Here is a 20,474-nt window from a genome sequence, read left to right as displayed (position 1 = left end):
ACGAGTCTGTGGATGAGAAAGTGGCAAATGATCCACCAATTTTCCCAGCATCTCTTCCAGTTTATTCAGACGATGTTCAAAATTTGAGCCACCAACACTAGTGCTTGGTCCCGACTTCGAGGTCGTGGTCTGTGGAGGCTCTGCACGAATGCAGGCCTGACTGTCCTTCTTTGAAATAGGATCTGCACGAATGCAGTCCTGGACAGCCCGAGAATCTTTGGCTAATATCTCAGAGTCAATCATGATCGAGGGCTTCTTAATCAAAAGGTCTGAGACCTCAGAGGTAGCAGCCGACTTGGCGAACTTCCGTGCAATCACGGGAGGAGGAGAAGTAATCTTCGCCGGTGCTTTGCCTTTGGCTTTCCCCATGCCTTTACCACCGCGGCTAGCCGAGCTCGCCGCTGCCGTCTTACCCTTTCCCCCCGGATCGCTGCCGGGGGAGGGACCCGCTCGCGGTCCGCTGGCGATGCTGGTGGAACCCGCATCGCGAACCAGCTTCTCGTGCGGGAAATTCGGCTTCGTGGAAGAACCCGAATTCGCTTCCATCACTCTCCAGAAATACTACCAAACGATCGGGGAGGTAAAATAACCTATGAAACCCCGAAAACTAGAACGCAAAAGATCGCAAAGTGAAAGAAAATCGGCGAAATTTAGAGCTCAAAATGGCGACTTGACCGCTAAGAAACACACGCTGTCAGGATATGACATATTTTGTATTTGTCACGTAATAAATTGTCTCATTGTACTACAATGGTACTGTTTATTAGGTAGCTCATGTAAGAAATTGATGTTATCGCAATGGTTACAAAAGAAGTGCAGCTTTAAAGACAAAAGCTTGCATCAAAATAACCATATAAGGAGATGTTGCGATGCACAATCAAAGTAAAAGAGAGTGATTTGGAATTAAATGTTTTGGGGATGAGTAAACCCTACATGACGTCAACACACGAGGAAAGGGTATCCCTGGTAGTATGCATCATACTATCTGGTATGTGGACGTCATTCACGACGTCAAACACAAGTTTCTAGCTAGGTCAAAACAGGACCACTTCAAAGAATTTTGGTTTCCGTGGACAGGAAGTGATGACGTCAAGCAGGGGCTTGACCAATGCAAAATGAGATGCTCAGGAAAGTTTTGACAGACAGAAAACGCCAACCAATAAGAAAAGGGGGCAGGACTTCTATGAAAACTTTCTAGGAAGTCACTTGACTTCATTTAACTAATTTTACATGGAGACCTATGGTCCAACAAATGTATAAATATGCAGTGTTTGGGCATAAAATTCAGATGCCACATTATTTGCGGAACACTCAGGACCAGGCTACGGTACTTCGAGATTGCGAAGTTAGAGTAGCAGAGTGTTATTTGGAATCAGTGTGATTCAGGGATTGTTGCATTTCGGCTTGGACAGCCTGACCGTCCAGCAGAGAATCTAGGAGGATTCGAGTGTAAACACCAACAACTGTTGTAAGTACACGATCATTTAATTGAAGTTGTTTATGCCTTGTAAGTTCCTATGTAATTCCCGATATTGCTTTGTATGTGTGATGTTTGTATGTCAAACCGAACTTTAATTGCATTGTGAAAGAAATAGAGAATGAGAACAACGCTTAGATTTTAATGGGCTGATTAATCACCCCTATTCAACATTGAAAGATAATGATCCATGGTGAAACATTATTATGGAAATTATGTGTGGCTAGTCAATGTTAATATGATAGAATATATAATTATATGTTTTGTTGAAGTTATATGAATAGAATCAGGAATAACTAAAGACCACAAATTATAAGGGAGGTATCATGTTATTAAATTAACAGGGTGTTTAGGGTTCCAGGGAGAGAGCCACCGTTTAGGGTTCCAGCGAGGACCAAGTTTAGGGCTGCAGAGAGAACCACAGTTTGCGGTTCCAGAGAGGACCAGAAGTAAGGGGAGACGACCCGCTACTTCAGGCAGGGCATCGTCGACAACCTAGAGCAACCAAGCACGGGAGCTTCTAGAATAAACCAACGAGCAGAGCAACCAAGCTCAAGATCAAGTGGAATTGGATATCTGTATTCAAGTTTGTACTATGTTATTGTTGTAAACTACCACAATTTGAGACCAGTATAATAAATCTTATTGAGTGTTACATTGTAAGAACACTGTGTGATTGACTACTTATTTCGAGGCACTGTAGTTGCACAAGTCGAAAGAGATGAATGAGTGAATGGTCTGCTAACAATCTGCTGCATTTAGAGAAAGTCAACCTTTGACTATAGAAAAGATCCCAGTCGCAGGGAGGACTTTCGTTCCCCACATTCAGAGGAAAGTCCCCTGTGACAAGAATTGGTGGAGAACCCGGGCAGCAATTGTTAAAAGTTAGAAACTAGACCAGTCAACTCAATATGTGCAACTGACAACTCGAAACAAGAAGCCAAAGGTTAGACCGCCAGTGGCCACTTGCTGGCCAGTGAGAGTTAGGCTCAAGGTCCAGTGTCTTAAGGTCAGATTACATTGAGGTGATTGTTGCTATAGTAACGCGATTGTACATTGCAATGGATGTGTATTCTGAACTCATAAAAGTGGGGAAGGAGGCAGGGCTGACAGGCAAGGAATTGGTCGATTTTGCTAGGGATGAAAAGGAGAAACTAGACTTGAAGGAAGAAAAGCTCAGAGAAGAGCGCCAAAAGGAAAGGGATGAACGACAGAAAGAAAGGGAGCATTTGAAAGAAATGAAAGAGCTGGAGCTGCAAATTGCAGCAGCCAGACCTAGAAATGATTCTCCTAGTAATGGCATGAAAAAGGTGAAATTACCTCTTTTCAATGAGAAAACAGATGACTTAGACTCCTATCTATGCAGATTTGAGAGATACGCTGAGAGTATGGGATGGGCAAGAACTCAGTGGGCCCTACCCCTCAGTACACTGTTGACGGGCAAAGGCCTGGAAGTGTATTCCCGAATGCCGTCAGAACTTGCAAATGATTACGATGAATTAAAGGCCGCCTTACTCCAAAGGTATGAGTTGAACGAAGAGGGATTTAGAGCTAAATTCCGGAGCTCGCAGGTAGAGCCTGGCGAGACTCACAGTCAGTTAGCCGAGAGGCTGAAGCGCTATCTCTTGCGTTGGTTAGAGTTAGCTGGTTTTAGGGCTGAGTTTGATGACCTAGTTCAATTGATGATAATGGATCAAATTTATGCCAGGAGCTCGAAAGAGCTGAAGCAGTTTGTCCGCGAGAGACATCCGGCAAACTTACATGAAATGACGAAGCTAGCGGATCAATACAGTCAGGCCCACCCCCATAAGGAACAAAAGAACCACTCCTACAGAGACCAAAAGCGACCTGACAAGGGCCAAAGTCAGGGTCATATCTCTTCCAAATTCAGTGGCCCACAAGGAAATAAGGGGTCAAGTGGTTGTTATGTTTGTGGGAAGGCAGGTCATTTGGCTCGAAACTGCCAGGCCAAAACGAATAGTCCGAGACCAAACCGGGCCGCTGCTTTGGATGAAATGAAGGGGTCTGAGGAGAAGACTAGTCAGGACCGAAAGGGGGCTGCCTGTATTGAGGCTAACACAGTTAGATATGAAACGGCAAGACAGCCAGGCTCGTATGTGAAGCTAGCTTCGGGGGATGAAATACCCCTTCTCGAGGCAGGATGCTCTTCGGGAGTCAGACCATCAGGTGTGAACATGCCTGTTCTTCAGGGAAAAGTAGGAGGGCATGTAGTGTCCGTTCTAAGGGACAGTGGCTGTAGTACAGCCGTAGTAAAGTCAGTGTTTGTTAGAACCCCTCAGATTGTTGCAGGGCAGAAGAAGAGGGTGGTTTTGATAGACGGGACTGTCAGAGAATTCCCCATTGCTAGGGTATGGGTAGACACGCCTTTCTACACTGGGGAAGTGGAAGCTCTGGTTATGGAAGACCCAATGTATGAGCTTATTTTGGGGAATATTCCCGGGGTCAGGGACCAAAATAATCCCGATCCACAGTGGTCACTCGATAGGGACGAGGTAGTGGTAGATGAAGAAGAGATGGTAGCATCATCCGAGGGAGGGGCAGTAGAGACACGTGGTCAGAAAGCGCAAAGTGCGAAACCCCTCAAACCACTGCCGACAGCAAGTGCACTCTCACTCGCGACGAGTAAAGGTGAGTATGAAGCAGCGCAAAAGGCTGACCCGACGCTTGCGAAGGCTTGGCGAGCAGCAGAGAGTGGTCAGAAAACGACCACAAGCAAAGGAAATGAGAGCAAGTTTCTCGTGCATCGAGGCCTGCTCTATCGCGAATTCCAATCTACAAAATTGGAATATGGCAAGCCAGTTCGACAATTGGCCGTACCGAGCGCATACCGTGATGGATTAATGGCGCTTGCCCATGATGGCATAATGTCTGGGCACCTAAAAACACAGAAAACACTCGACCGATTACAGCAAAGCTTCTATTGGCCAGGTATGGGAGATGATGTCCGGCGATATTGCATATCATGTGATATCTGTCAGCGCACCGTGAATAAGGGGAGCGTGGGTCGCGTGCCGCTCGCGAGCATGCCGCTCATTGATACTCCGTTCAAGCGCGTGGCGATTGACCTCGTAGGACCTTTTGACCCCAAGACCAATCGTGGGAATCGGTATGTTTTGACGCTGGTCGATTATGCAACTCGCTACCCAGAAGCTATTGCATTACCGAGCATTGAAACCGAGCGAGTGGCTGAGGCGCTTGTCGAGATGTTTAGCCGCTTAGGTTTGCCAGATGAGATTCTCTCTGATAGAGGGGCGCAGTTCACTTCTGAGCTAATGAGGGAGTTAGGGCGTTTGCTGTCCGTAAAGCAGCTTAACACAACTCCGTACCATCCCATGTGCAATGGGTTGGTTGAGAGATTCAACGGAACTCTCAAAGCTATGCTGCGACGAATGAGTGCAGAGCGACCCAAAGATTGGGACCGTTATTTACCGGCATTGTTGTTCGCGTATCGGGAGGTACCACAAGCTAGCCTTAGCTTTAGTCCGTTTGAGCTGCTGTATGGCAGGACTGTACGTGGACCTCTGTCCCTGATTAAGACAATCTGGGAAGCGGAAGCAGTCGACGAAGAGGTCAAAACAACATATGAGTATGTTGTGGACCTACGAGCGAGACTCGAGGAGACTTGCAAAGTGGCGCATGAGGAGCTCAAGCGCGCATCGAAAAGATATGCCAAGTACTATGACGCAAAGGCACGTGACAGAAAGTTTGAGGTTGGCGACAAAGTGCTCATTATGAGGCCAACGAGCGCGAGCAAGCTCCTGATGCAATGGCAGGGACCGTATACAGTCACAGACACACTAGGACGATGTGATGTGAGAGTTGAGGTCAATGGCAAGGTCAAGACCTACCATGTTAACCTCTTGAAGAAGTATGTTGACCGTGCGCGAAGTAGGGACAATGAAGTCCAAGCGAATGCCATCTCCGTAGTCGAAGAGGAGGTCGAACCCGATCTCGACCGACCGTGCATAGGACTGCCCGCCTTATCGCAGAATGAGAGCGTGGCTGACGTGGTGATAGATGCGGAACTGACTGAGTCACAAGCAACGCAGGTAGCTGATCTGTTAAATCAGTTTGATGCGCAATTAACCGATGTACCAGGGCGAACAAACGCGATGGAATGCTCAGTGACACTTACTACCGCTGACCCCGTGGTAAGCAAGCCGTATCCCCTACCACAATCTATGCAAGCTGCGGTAAAAGCAGAATTAAGCGAAATGTTAAAGATGGGCGTGATAGAGAAATCACGATCCAAGTACGCGTCACCGATCGTACTAGTGAAAAAGAAGGACGGAAGTAACAGATTTTGCGTCGACTACCGCAAATTGAATGCTATAACTGTGTTCGATCCAGAACCTATTCCGATTGCTGACACTCTTCTAGCGAAGCTGTCAAGAGGTAAATACTTCTCGAAGTTCGACCTCAGCAAGGGGTATTGGCAGATACCCATGGCCGAGTCTGATAAGGAGAAAACAGCATTCGTCACCGCTGAAGGCCCGTTTCACTTCACCGTGCTGCCGTTTGGTATGGTGAATGCACCAGCTACCTTCTCACGGCTGATGCGAGAAGTGCTGTTTGGACTCGACAATGTAGTGAACTACATCGACGATATCCTTGTGTTCTCCGAGACCTGGGAAGAACACTTGGATTCCTTGCAAGCTGTACTCTCGAGGCTTGCAGATGCTGGGTTGACCGCGAAGCCAAGTAAATGTCATGTGGGCTTCAAGACTCTCGACTTTCTAGGGCATGTCATAGGTGGCGGCACGCTGAAGCCTCACCCTGAGAAAGTAGAGCAGATCTTGCAGGCGGAGGTGCCGCAAACAAAGCGGGAGGTACGCGCGTTTCTAGGGCTAGCTGGGTATTACCGCAAGTTCATACCCAACTTCGCAGCTATCGCCGCACCGCTGTCGGACTTAACAAAGAAAGACAGAGCCAACCGCGTAGACTGGGGACCCCTGGAAGAGCAGGCGTTCAACACGCTGAAGTCCCGATTGACTTCATCCCCCATTCTCCATCTTCCAGACCATGAATACCCGTTCATACTGGCGACCGACGCGTCTGACGTAGGCATCGGCGCAGTACTGATGCAGCGCGTAGAGGGAGAGAAGTTCCCTATCGCATACATCAGCCGGAAGTTGTCAGACACAGAGCGACGGTATGCCGTCATAGAGCGAGAGTGCCTCGCAATTGCATGGGCAGTAAAAAAGTTCGATGTTTACCTATATGGGAGAGAGTTTGAACTTGAGGTGGATCATCGTCCCCTCATGTACATTGCCAAGGCTAAGTTGCAAAACAACCGAGTCTTGCGCTGGGCACTTGCCCTCCAATCCTACCGCTACCACGTGACCGCTGTCAAGGGAACAGATAACGTTGGGGCAGACTTCCTGAGCCGATGTCCAGAGTAAGAGGGGCATGTTTACCCATAGCAAGGGGATTATCGAATGTTGATATTGTCATGTGTATGTACGGACAAATTAGTTTCATACGTGAAAATACTATTGTAGATAGCAGTACTATCTTGAAATGGGGGGTTGTGTCAGGATATGACATATTTTGTATTTGTCACGTAATAAATTGTCTCATTGTACTACAATGGTACTGTTTATTAGGTAGCTCATGTAAGAAATTGATGTTATCGCAATGGTTACAAAAGAAGTGCAGCTTTAAAGACAAAAGCTTGCATCAAAATAACCATATAAGGAGATGTTGCGATGCACAATCAAAGTAAAAGAGAGTGATTTGGAATTAAATGTTTTGGGGATGAGTAAACCCTACATGACGTCAACACACGAGGAAAGGGTATCCCTGGTAGTATGCATCATACTATCTGGTATGTGGACGTCATTCACGACGTCAAACACAAGTTTCTAGCTAGGTCAAAACAGGACCACTTCAAAGAATTTTGGTTTCCGTGGACAGGAAGTGATGACGTCAAGCAGGGGCTTGACCAATGCAAAATGAGATGCTCAGGAAAGTTTTGACAGACAGAAAACGCCAACCAATAAGAAAAGGGGGCAGGACTTCTATGAAAACTTTCTAGGAAGTCACTTGACTTCATTTAACTAATTTTACATGGAGACCTATGGTCCAACAAATGTATAAATATGCAGTGTTTGGGCATAAAATTCAGATGCCACATTATTTGCGGAACACTCAGGACCAGGCTACGGTACTTCGAGATTGCGAAGTTAGAGTAGCAGAGTGTTATTTGGAATCAGTGTGATTCAGGGATTGTTGCATTTCGGCTTGGACAGCCTGACCGTCCAGCAGAGAATCTAGGAGGATTCGAGTGTAAACACCAACAACTGTTGTAAGTACACGATCATTTAATTGAAGTTGTTTATGCCTTGTAAGTTCCTATGTAATTCCCGATATTGCTTTGTATGTGTGATGTTTGTATGTCAAACCGAACTTTAATTGCATTGTGAAAGAAATAGAGAATGAGAACAACGCTTAGATTTTAATGGGCTGATTAATCACCCCTATTCAACATTGAAAGATAATGATCCATGGTGAAACATTATTATGGAAATTATGTGTGGCTAGTCAATGTTAATATGATAGAATATATAATTATATGTTTTGTTGAAGTTATATGAATAGAATCAGGAATAACTAAAGACCACAAATTATAAGGGAGGTATCATGTTATTAAATTAACAGGGTGTTTAGGGTTCCAGGGAGAGAGCCACCGTTTAGGGTTCCAGCGAGGACCAAGTTTAGGGCTGCAGAGAGAACCACAGTTTGCGGTTCCAGAGAGGACCAGAAGTAAGGGGAGACGACCCGCTACTTCAGGCAGGGCATCGTCGACAACCTAGAGCAACCAAGCACGGGAGCTTCTAGAATAAACCAACGAGCAGAGTAACCAAGCTCAAGATCAAGTGGAATTGGATATCTGTATTCAAGTTTGTACTATGTTATTGTTGTAAACTACCACAATTTGAGACCAGTATAATAAATCTTATTGAGTGTTACATTGTAAGAACACTGTGTGATTGACTACTTATTTCGAGGCACTGTAGTTGCACAAGTCGAAAGAGTTGAATGAGTGAATGGTCTGCTAACAATCTGCTGCATTTAGAGAAAGTCAACCTTTGACTATAGAAAAGATCCCAGTCGCAGGGAGGACTTTCGTTCCCCACATTCAGAGGAAAGTCCCCTGTGACACACGCTACGAATGAATTGACTGCGCATGCGTACGAGTGGGATCTCATATTAACGAACAACGGAGATTACGAAAAATAATATATATCATGCAACAAAATTGATTACAAAAATCAACTTAATGCTAAATATGAATCATAAACTTACTCCATATATATATAAGTACATTCATGTGCCCAATTCCATGCCTATATTGCTGACTGTTTGTCATATTACAGGACAAGTCCACCTTCATATACATTAGGATTGAGAGAATGCAGCAATATATTAGTAGAACACATCAGTGAAAGTTTGAGGAAAGTCGGACAATCCGTTCAAAAGTTATGAATTTTTTAAGCATCTGTGCAGTCACTTCTGGATGAGAAGACTACTACAGTGTATGATGTCACATGCGTACAACTATATAAAGAAAATGAAATGAGAATTTCATACTTAAACTTTACTTTTTGAATAAAGTGCACATTTCTTCCACTTGCTACTGAAGTATGTTAAGGGTAATATTATTCCCCCTGCCTTCTGAAAGAGAGAAGTCGAGTGTTCTTTTGTTATGCGAGAAAAATGGAAATATGTTGAATTTTCTTTATTCTTTCTTCCGTTGTACTCATGTGACATCACAAGCTTACTTTGTCTTTTCATCCAGCCGTGACTGAGCAGAAACTTCAAAAATTCATAACTTTTGAACGGATTGTCCGATTTTCCTCAAACTCTCACTGATGTGTTCTACTAATATTGCTGCATTCACTCAGCCCACATGTCTATGAAGGTGAACTTGTCCTTTAATGCACTTGAGTTTTTTCTATAACAAGGTCTGAATGATGCATTATACTGTCTTACCGTGAAGAGCCAGACTCCCATATAGCGTGTTCTGTAGGCTTGTCCCCAAATGTAGACAACAAACAGCTTGTAGAATATTGAGGTATCCTGTACTCAGGGAGAAAACCATAGGTGTACAATAGACAGTGTTGTAGAAAACTTTGAACTGGCATGTCTTCCTGTTCTTTTGTATTTCTTCCAAAAATGACTACTGTCATTTATTTATTTATTTATTCATTCATTTATTTTTGATTAATGTTAAGATCTAAAAAAACACAAGCAAGCTTAAAAGTGTAAAGAATTCACCAAATCAGTACAAACTCCTTTCTTTTTGCATATAGTCACTTTGATTAATCATTGCCATGTCCCTTTGAAACTCCAAACTTCCTTTCCTTTCTCTTGATTTGTTAACAACTCTATGATGAAGGCCAATGCACCAGGTATCTGTTTCTAACACATAATATTTTTAATGCACTTGCCATATACAGTAGTCCTAAGAGTTACACACTATTCAGGAATGTTTCAGTCAAGGAATATACACTGCATATGTTAAACACCACTCGACATGACTTCATGAGGTGAGCTCTTTCATTGCTACCTTCCATCGAGTCTTCCAAATACAGTTACTCTCCTTAAATTAACACAATACGATGAAAAAAATCCACAAAAACATTAAAGAAATTAATAAATAAATAAAATTCTGGTATCCACCCACCACAAATTCCTTGGACAAGAGGAATCTGTCTGGATAGGCAAGGTTGAGTGCTAAACCCAGGCTGACGTAAAAGGCACCAAAGCAGAAGCGACTGATGGCAGGAATGACATTGGACGGATTCTCTCTTTCCCACTCTGGGATGAGGTTGTTGTTGGTATAATTGATGTAACGCCGCATAGAAAACTGTTTGTAGGACCAATCATACAGTATTATGTGTAAGACCACTTATTGGGTTAAACTGATTTGATGTTTACTTCATTGTAAAACAAACAAAAACATTTTAGAGTATCAAATGGTTGCTTTTTATATAGTTTTATTTTCATCACATTGCAGTGTGCAACATAAAGAGTACCTGTATGAATGTTGGCTGTATTAATTTTTTTTGTACCACAAAAGAACAAGGTTTTTAGTTCATCCTGACACTGCAAGGGGACATGTCATTAAACAGATCTGGTATGTAGAATTCAATGACAATGAATACTAAAAAAAAAAACCACACACACACACACACGCACACACACACACAAAAAAAAAACCCACAAAAACTAACAGCAACTTAGTCTTTCAAAAGCTGCAAAGCTGAAACAGAAATATTGCAACACTGGAGAAACAATATATGCTTACATTATACAGTATGTGCAGGTTGGCAGACTCTTTTGCTCCTCAGTATATGTACTGGATAGGTCTTAAAGGATATGTACAACTACTGGCATAATTGTCAACTAAAAAACATATCTCAGAAAGGAATAATCATGTTTCATTTGTTATAGCTCTTTTCCCCACACATCCTAAAAATTAAGAACAATGAAACATGAAAGTACAAGTAATGCCAAGACTAAGCCATAATTAGTATCAGTGCATTGAAAATGCTTGATATTGTATCATTACAAATATAATTTGGACTGTGTGCCAAAGCAAAAAAACAAACAAACAAACAAACATAAAGCATTTCATCCCCCTCCTTATACGTAAAGGAATAAACATATTATGACACGAAGCAAAACTGACAGAAGCTATACATGCCACAAGCTAGTTTAAACGAATTGCTATGAATGGCAAATCAGCAACTGAGGACCCTTAGCCTTCCCTCTTATTAACATCTTATGTGTTATACATGTATTACATTTTCACACAGACAAAAGCACAAACACACAACAAACCCATTAGTTTGACCCTCCTACCTGTGGGCCAGCAAGGAATCCCCCAAAGAAGAGGCAAAAACCACCCATCTCAAGCAAAGAAGGTGCTCTGATCAGAAAGTACTGTTTCTGCTCCTGGCTCAACTGCTCCTAGGCTCATAGAACCAAAAACGAATGATTATGCTGACTACTACTACCAGTAGTGCCACTTTTCATGATGCTTATTAAATTTGCAGCACCAATCCACACACTCCGAATTCACAGGTTCGTATTTGTAAATGTCTCAATTCCGTTAAATGTACAGCAGTCTGAGCACAATTTTGGAACATCTCCATTCTCTATAACAATATTTCACACCATGGCACTCTGGCATCATTGTCCACAACACAAGCTTTTTTCCAGGAGCTTTGAGCTTGCTGGGTACATTGTATAACTGACAATATTAGTATACTCTTTCATTTGGAACCTTCACAACACAAAATTTCACAATTCCTCTCATTACATTTTACCACTGCCATACACTCATAAACATTTACTCCTGACATCTTTGATGTCATCCAGTTTGCTTTTATTAATGGTGTATTCTTTAATCATACAATGTGTGTGTGTATATATATATATATGTGACCCACACAACAAAATGACCAATAAGTTGGAAATTTGTATTTTTCAGATTCCAACACAGTCAAAAAGCTGAGATTCTAAGGTTTAAAATGATACATGTATATAACACACCTTGTATGAACAAAGCAAACCCTTTGAAAATACCATGAGAAAGTGGGGATGTCAGACAGGGTAATTACCAGAATACTGGAGAAAACGGGCTCTAAAGAACTGTGACCATTCAGAAGCGCAGAACCATGTCCTGTTGTCAAGAGGGGGGGGGGGGGGGGGGCAGGGGACAAAAGATTGGATCAAATCTCCCTTATCAACCACTATGAAGGACTAATCAGATTAGGATTAAACTTGGTACAGCTTTTAAAAAGACATACTCCTCAAAAAATCTAAAATCTCACGACCTGATATTGTATACCTTTTGAGTCATACTTAGTTGTTTCAAAGCTTCAATGTGATCAAATCAAGCCTTTTTCGAATGGTTCACTTTGAGCTGAAGTATGAGCTGGAGTGTATCAATGACAAGAACTATTTGAGATATTTCTAGTAAACATTAGACCCTAAAATTTTGTCAGGTGGTAGATCGATAAATGGACTTTCAGAAAATACCTAAAACAAAAAATGGACTTTTCCACCCCAACCTGGTTATTTCAGCTGTTTACTTGAAAAGTCCCATTGCGACTTAATGGTCGTTTTGTGGTGGTGGGTCACATATCTACATGTATATATATATATACATATATATATATATATATATATATATATATATATATATATGTATATATATTTATTCATATCTTTTTTCTTGATATTCAAATCAATAGACTCTAAGCTTTCAGGTATAAATTATTTCTCTTTTCTCCTCCCCCCCCCCTCCCTCCCCCCCCCCAAAAAAAAAACAACAACAACACAAGAACATTTCGAAATCAACCATGATCCAAACAGACATGAGAAAATTGCCTTGAAGTTTAGATGCACTCTAGTCCACATGCAGAAGACGAGACATTTAATTGCAATGGGTCAATGAGGAGATCATGGTAGCAGGACTCATTGCAAAAATGGAGGATTTTTCAGTTTCTGGGAAATTAAGAAAGGAGGTAGTTTAAATGTCAACTCTTAATTTGCCACAATACTCAATGTTTATACATTTCACCTAGAATGCCTTGTTTGTAAACTTATGTTTTGCATTTTTCTGAACCTGAAACATGTGACTTCATGGGTGTATTAGGCTATGGGTAACACCTGCAGTTCAAATTTTTTGTCATTGCATGTAATCTGTTAAATAAAATACAAACTGGCTCACAAGTTTTTCATCATATAAGCATCACTTCAGTTTTGATAAGCTCACCTTTGGTTTCTGTCCATCATAAAGGTCATAGGCCACCCCCATGACCTTTAACACCATAACACAGTGTGGAGTGTCCCACAAAACATCATGACTTCCATCTGACACCGACACAGTCCCAACCAGAAAATAAGTCTGTGAGAAATCACAAAGAACAGGAGATCGGAAAGAATGGGCTGGATTAAACATGGGGGGAGATGTGTTTGTAGTCATGGTTGCATTCTCATTCATTCCAATCATGAAACTTTCTCCTGTGAACACAAACTACAATTATGACTGCCAATTCAATTACAATTCATAGATCATGGAATTTAGTCAAATGGACTTTGGGAAGGCAACAGTCTGTGGGAATTGCCAAAGAAGACTTAAAAAAGCAAGACCTGGGAATCTTGCACTCATCTGAGTATCACAAGTTCACCTTCTATACATTCTTGGAGACCATTACTCCAGAAGAATACGGCAAACTGAGGCAACTAGCGAAGTACTATAATTTGAAAGGGTCTACAAAAGAGCTAAATGAAAGGGTTATAAAAACTATTCTGCAGAATGAAAGGTTTATCAAAAGAGGACTGTAATTTGGCAGGGTCTACAAAAGAGCTAGGAATCAAAAGGTTATAGAAACTATTCTGCAAAATGAAACAGTGTTCAGAGATACTGAGGATGAAAGGATATTAAAGGCTAATCTAAGTCAACCCTTGCCCTGATCCTTAGCTACTTCTACAAAAGCTATCTAAGGGTAGTACCCCTTTGAACTTTCCAGAAGAGCCAGAGCCACATACATTGAAGGGACCTTGTTGATCCAAACATGTAACTTAATGCTTACCGGTACTGGACAATCAACCTGTGCTTTTTTTCTCTCATTGTTCTGAGGACGGCATAAAATAAAAAAGATTGTAAAACAGACAGAAGAGTTGCTAGTCTGATGCTATTTACTTCTCTATAATCCTTATCCTTAATCTTTTGTTTTATCGGTCTACACCATGTTCCTACACATATGCCCTGTGCCTGCATGTGCCTGTATTGCTTAAGGGACTAGCAATGAAAAAGACCACAATAGCATTGTGAAGGATTAACACGAAATTTGTGTACAATATTTACCATGTTAAAGATGAAAGATATGATGATTGATGTCAAAGTGCCACCTGCCAGAGAGAGGAGAAGATAGTTGACCACCACTGTGATTACATAGTGGATGGTCTGGTAGCCTGCAGGTATGGAACAAAGAAATATTGAAGTTAACTTCTTCTATCTGTTAAGTCAAAGCCGTATTTTCAGTCGTTAGCACTCACAAAGGGATTACTGGTACAATCCCTGCAGTCAACCCTTATATATTTAACTTTTAGCTGAAACCTTGAATTTTCACTATGGCATGGAATGATGATTCACTCACATTCACAAATGGGAAGACATGTGCATTAGTTATTTGTTTAAATAACAACCTTCAAATGTGCAATGTAGCAACATATCAGAAAAGAAAACACTGTCATAGTGCAAGGATCAATGCTAATCTTCAAGTTGATCAGATTAAATACATCAGAAATGAATACTACAAGTTCACGGGATCTTTCATCACACACTGGCAGTCAGACAGAGCAAAACTGAAGACACAAGTTTAGCACTGATACACAACTCGGTGCACAAACAATTCACAAGGTTGGAAACTGATACTTGCCAAATTTTCCTGTAGTGCAGGATGAAAGTATTAAATGCAGAAACCATAAGTATGGAAAGCTTGTCATAGTATTATATAGTGCTTGGGGAAAATAGCTCACAAGGACAAACAGCATATGAGTTTATTGCACTGAATCCTTGCTCTCAGTTTGTACCTCTGCTGATGTACACAGAAACCTGAGTACCTCTCTATTTATGGTATTGATACATCTGAAAGGCCACATACATAAATGACAGTGAAGAGGGTTTGTGTCATCACACCTAGCTCCATGCTAACCCAGTGAACTGGCCCACCTACCTACCCACCCACACCAGAAAATGAATGAATGATGCCGACCCCTTGTGGTTTGCCCCAGGTGACTTGCAATAGTTGGCAAATGGTTACAAAGAAGTTAAGAGTAAGTAAATATTTACTTTGTTGTCAGAGATTTCAAAAACTGTTTTCATTGAAAAAAAAAGTTACATCACAAAGTTTTACATGTTTCAAGAGGAAAATTAAAGTGTCACAACTGTTTCTCTGCATTCCAACTAGTGACTGTCATTCAGAACTAATACAACCACTAAAGGTCGATTGAATAAATAGCATAATAATCTTACCAAAGTTATAGTATGACATGGCAAGCCCAACCACAATGTAGAAGACATGCTGGATGTTAGCCGGTGCATGGTAGAGAAAATTTCTTGGAATGAGGGCAATCAGGTAGCCTGCAATGTTGAACAGTAAGAGTGCATGTCAACACTACATAATACCATCTTTAACCCGTTGAGGACGGACATATTTTGCTATAACACACATTTCCCATAGACACCTGCCCGAGTATACTCGGGACTCATCCTCAACGGGTTGAAAGTAATGGTCAGCAGCCCTGTTGATCAAACCAGGGAGGTTGAAGAGATGGAGTAACAACAGAGTTATTCCCTTTGATCCATGTTCGAAGCCGCCGCTCAAAAATATTTGAAGCATGTGCCAAACAGGCCGATATGAAGACAATTGACTCATGTCTCATTGCATAATCACCAGCCACTTTCAAAGGAAGATATGTCTTCTCGATGGTAATTACTTTTCACTATCCCTTCTCATAAAAGCTAGGTGGTACAGACACGAGGATGCGCGAACAGAAATTGAGGGGAAAATGCTGAAATGAAAATGAAAATTACTCAACTGGGCATACGCGGGCACTAATCTAATATTCTTATCTATCAATAAAGAATTATACCTGAAGATTATTACATGTTAGTTTCATTTAGGGAAATTAAGTCGAAAAGTGATAAAACCAGCTTTCCAGGATAGTACAGTTTTAAACATTTTCACATAATACAGCTCTGATTTACACTTTTGCGCAAATTTCTGAACAGAATTGACTTTTGTTTTACATGCTTTATTATTATGTGAAATTTCATTTCATTTGATAGTTAGATAAGCAAAATATGGCCAACATTATGATAACTTTCAAAATGAATCTTCAGATTGCTCAGCAAGACGGCGGCTTGGAACATCGATCATCAAAGGCAAAAGTGCACCTGTGGTATTCTTTTCTACATCAATAGAAATCTGACAACTGCTTGAATAAATTACAGTCAGTTGGAACTCCATGTATAAAACCTCCTTGATCAAACTTAGAAAGCAATATCAAACAGTCATACATCAAGCAGAAATGACTCCAGTAGTATGTCATATTACATGTACATCAAAGTTATCACTCCTACTGCATTATAAAACCTCTGATTTTGCACAGAAAAATTAGTGCAATTATGATGTTAGCATGTTCTGTAAAGCTTGCAATAAAATTCTGCATCTGTTCATACAAGTGAGTGCAATGTACAATACAGAAAGGACTTCATTATGTCACATTACATCATAAGTTTGAAGTATCACTGCATATTGTACAACTTCTAATTTTGACATGAAAAATGAACAAAACTACATGTATGGTGCTGACATGTTCAATGCTAACACTAAAATTGTGCATGTTTTCAAATGAGTACAATGCAGCAAAGTATAGTATACATATTCTTTTTTTCAACACAGCTTATGGATCTCAGTGGTTTATGAATAATTGTATAAAGCACATAACTAAGTTTTGCATAGTCAGGAGTATCTAAAAATTAGAATTTTATCCCACAAATGTATTATATACTCATGAAATGTGATGAACTCAACATTGATTGGCCCAGTGTTTATCTTTGCTTTTGCTTTATACTTTCATTTCAATTTCAGCCAAAGAAAAATATAAAGTACCTTACATTCTTCACTAGATTGCAGAATAGGAGACTTCCTCTTCATATCCATTGAATATACACTAAAGTCTACAATGAGTTCAATTACAAAAATCTGTACTATCATTTTTGACATGGACTATTGATGTGCTATCAACTGAAAAGTCATGGTCAGAATGTATGAGAGTTTCTTGGACTTGAAGCACTGGAATGCACTCAAAATCATGGTATGTGTATTCTTCCATAAAATATTTTGTTTGTAAGATTGTGAAATTCACCGTCATTTCCTTAGGGCAAAATCATTGGTAGGAGGTAACTCACTATTAAGCATCCATTTTTAATTGATTGAGTCATTGCACAAAAAAGATGTACTGAATTAAAAATCACTCAGATTATCATTCCCAAACTATTCAAATGTTCTTCATTACGAAGCAGGTTCCCCAATATACATCAATTTGTTACTCTCAGTATGTACAATGTACATTGACATTTACATTATGTAATTGTCACATAGGTAAATCTCAAATATTTTTTATCTTTTATTTAGAAACATTGCGTACATAGTTGTTTCATCACAGCCTACTAATTGGCACTTGATATTCTTCAACACACTGGCCTCCAAAACTGGAACAATTCACAGTTTGGTGATTGGATAATGCATAATTTCTGTTTTCATAACAGTTTTGTAAGTTTTGTAATTTGTTTTGAAATCTTCAGTCACGGCTCTCTTCATGGTCATTTGCAGGGCTTCCTCAGGTCCACACTTCATTTGATGACTGTCTGTACTTTGTGTATTTTGCCCAACAATGGTAGAGTCTAATCTAGTTTTGTTTTGTTTTTCATTGTTTGCTCCTTAACCCGTTGAGGACGGTTTGATTTTGCTACCACACGCAATTCCCATAGACACCTGCCCTAGTATACTCGGGACTCGTCCTCAATGGGTTAAAATACTTTGTAATGAAGGGTAAATCATACTAAACTGATCTGAACAATATCAATACTACACAGGCACCGGCCTCTTTAAATGATAGGTCCAAAGGTCACTTGTAAGACTATAGTCCATGGTCCAATTAATAACACACCGTCTTCAATCATTCTTGAAATAGAATACATAACCTCCTCCTCCTCCCCACCCCATTGTAATTTGTACATTCTTGTTCAAGGCCAAGGTCTATAGAGGAGTCCATCACAGATGGAATACAATTCTTCTTGTGAATTTATAGGCCCTGCCACTGTCCGTCTGTACTAAATATAACGGCAGCTTACATGTTGAATTCAGCCCCACCGTGTGTCATTTGATGGTACTAAGCATAGCGGTGGGGCTTTCTTGCACAACTCGTGAATGCGGCCCCACCAAACGGCGTTTACGCATGATCAATACAGCGGCGGGGCTGATTTCCACAGCATAGCATCTTCTGTCCTTCCTTCTTTTTCTTTTGTCTCATTTGATCTTCTAGCTCTTTCTTCCTTTTATCCTCAAGCTCAGAAAGACTGCCTAATGTCCCTCAATAATTTTACCACATAGAAGTCTACTGGTATACAACCCTTTGCCTTTGGACAAGGCCCTTTTGCTCTCACGCTGTCGCGCTCGGCTGGGATATATCGCTTCTTCAGTCGTCCAGAAAGCAACGCAATACACTTAAACAGTGAGAAGGCCTTGTGAAAAGGCTACATTGCACTCTGGTTAACGCATGCTTACAGGTTTCAAGTCCGTTGAAAGGAGTAGACGTTTTATCATTCTCACAGATTCCTCTTGCGATTTGACCGGATCATTTAAAGTCTTTAATTTTTGCAGAAGGATGAGCAAAACGTTCCACAGCAAGTGTTATCAACAATTGGACCAAATCTTTAAGTTACTCGTATTCAAATTGAAGCAATTTTTAGTAAAATTTACATAAAAGCTGGAATTTATCCGTGATACTACCCCATACCAATAACTTAATATCCTTCCAAGTTCCATACACAGCCCGAACGCTTTGCGTTCGGTGTTCGGGCTGTGTTTAGCGTTCGTTGTTCAGGCTGTATTTTGCAGTTAATGTGGACTAGGCTCGATCTAGAATATCTATAGAAAACCACCCACATGGCTTAAGTCTAACTGTGATACTCAATTACTAACTGTTAACATGTTTTGTTAGATCTATCTCAAAAAAAGGGGCATGCCTCTCAATAGTAAATTCAGTCTCACATTGTTTTAAAAAACCACTGGTTTCTCATATCATTAAATTCTAGTAGTATCGTGTTGGTTACTCCGGTTAGGCTTACTGGTCAAAATCACTGCATGCATTAGTAGTATCTAGGGCCAGGCCAGGGCCTAGCAATTGTTACGGCTTCACTGACTCAGTGACTGTGCTATCTATGCACTGCACTGTCCTGTTGCATGCTGCTGCTGGTGCCCTATCTAGCGGGACAGTCCATACTGTTGCGCCCCAAACTTCTGGCGCAGCTGTCTGCCGTCCTACGGATGGCGCCCCACGGATATGAACGAGTCCTGGTACGGAAGGTCTCTTCACCAGCATGACAATCCTTACCAAAATCATATAGAACTTACCTAGTAGTACTGTTATAAAGAAACGGAGAGTGGGTTCGGTGACGCCAAGAAGTTGAGATAAGCTACTCAGGGTTGGAACAAGAGTGCCACTTTCGAAAATACCGTCTGCCATGGTTATATGTGTCGTCAAATGACCGTAGAGGGAAGCAAACATTAACTCGGCCTCAGCTCATTCATGACAAACACTCGCACCGGTGGAATATAGTGCTAACCCACACTTTTGTTAAAATTGAGTTACATGCGTTTTCATATTCCTTATTCTTCATTCTAACTTCAGTGAAAATATCATATTTGAATTCAACCAATAAGATGGTAAAAAATGCATGCATTCATGCTTTATTAATGTACAATGTGTGGACTTTCCAAACATTCAACAGCGATTATCTCAAAATGACTATTGTGTGGGTTAGCACTATATTGCACCGACCCCCTCAATTATTATTAGGGTTTGGCACTATCATACAAAGTATATTCTGCCTCGAGAGTTTCTGGTTGAAACTGTGGACAGAGGTGACTCCAAAATAAACTACTGTAAATAAACAAGGGAAAAGGAAAAATAAAATGCTGAATAATCATTTAGATTAAATAAAAAGGGAATTCCTATACTCAGTTGAAGAATCGTATGAAAGCATAGCTTACCTACAAGATGAAACTTTGGTAGGCTCTTTACAAGAAATAATAGTATTCAGAATTTTTTTTTTCACCTGAGGCTTTACAGCTTAAATTGTAATTATTAATGATATACGTAACCT

At 40.9% G+C, this 20,474-nt stretch overlaps 1 protein-coding gene across 1 annotated transcript in view; it reads right to left on the bottom strand.

Annotated features, from left to right (window-relative positions):
* Window positions 1-19,834, bottom strand: part of LOC139713459 (lysophospholipid acyltransferase 5-like) — a 28,353-nt gene extending 8,519 nt beyond the window's left edge. Inside the window, exons 1-7 of the mRNA XM_071625186.1 lie at window positions 19,723-19,834; window positions 15,555-15,662; window positions 14,385-14,491; window positions 13,290-13,421; window positions 11,369-11,476; window positions 10,188-10,370; window positions 9,494-9,580 (exon numbers count right to left, since the gene is read on the bottom strand). Coding sequence (XP_071481287.1) covers window positions 9,494-9,580; window positions 10,188-10,370; window positions 11,369-11,476; window positions 13,290-13,421; window positions 14,385-14,491; window positions 15,555-15,662; window positions 19,723-19,834 — 837 coding nt within the window. The remainder of the gene's footprint in view (window positions 1-9,493; window positions 9,581-10,187; window positions 10,371-11,368; window positions 11,477-13,289; window positions 13,422-14,384; window positions 14,492-15,554; window positions 15,663-19,722) is intronic.
* Between the last annotated feature and the right edge of the window lie 640 nt (window positions 19,835-20,474).

Source organism: Diadema antillarum, unplaced genomic scaffold, assembly GCF_040938485.1.
Source record: "Diadema antillarum isolate AM-2024a unplaced genomic scaffold, OU_Dant_1.0 seq00001975_RagTag, whole genome shotgun sequence".
Lineage (NCBI taxonomy): Eukaryota > Metazoa > Echinodermata > Echinoidea > Diadematoida > Diadematidae > Diadema > Diadema antillarum.
The sequence above is the reverse complement of the archived record's forward strand: the minus strand, read 5'-3'. Positions and strand labels throughout refer to the sequence as shown.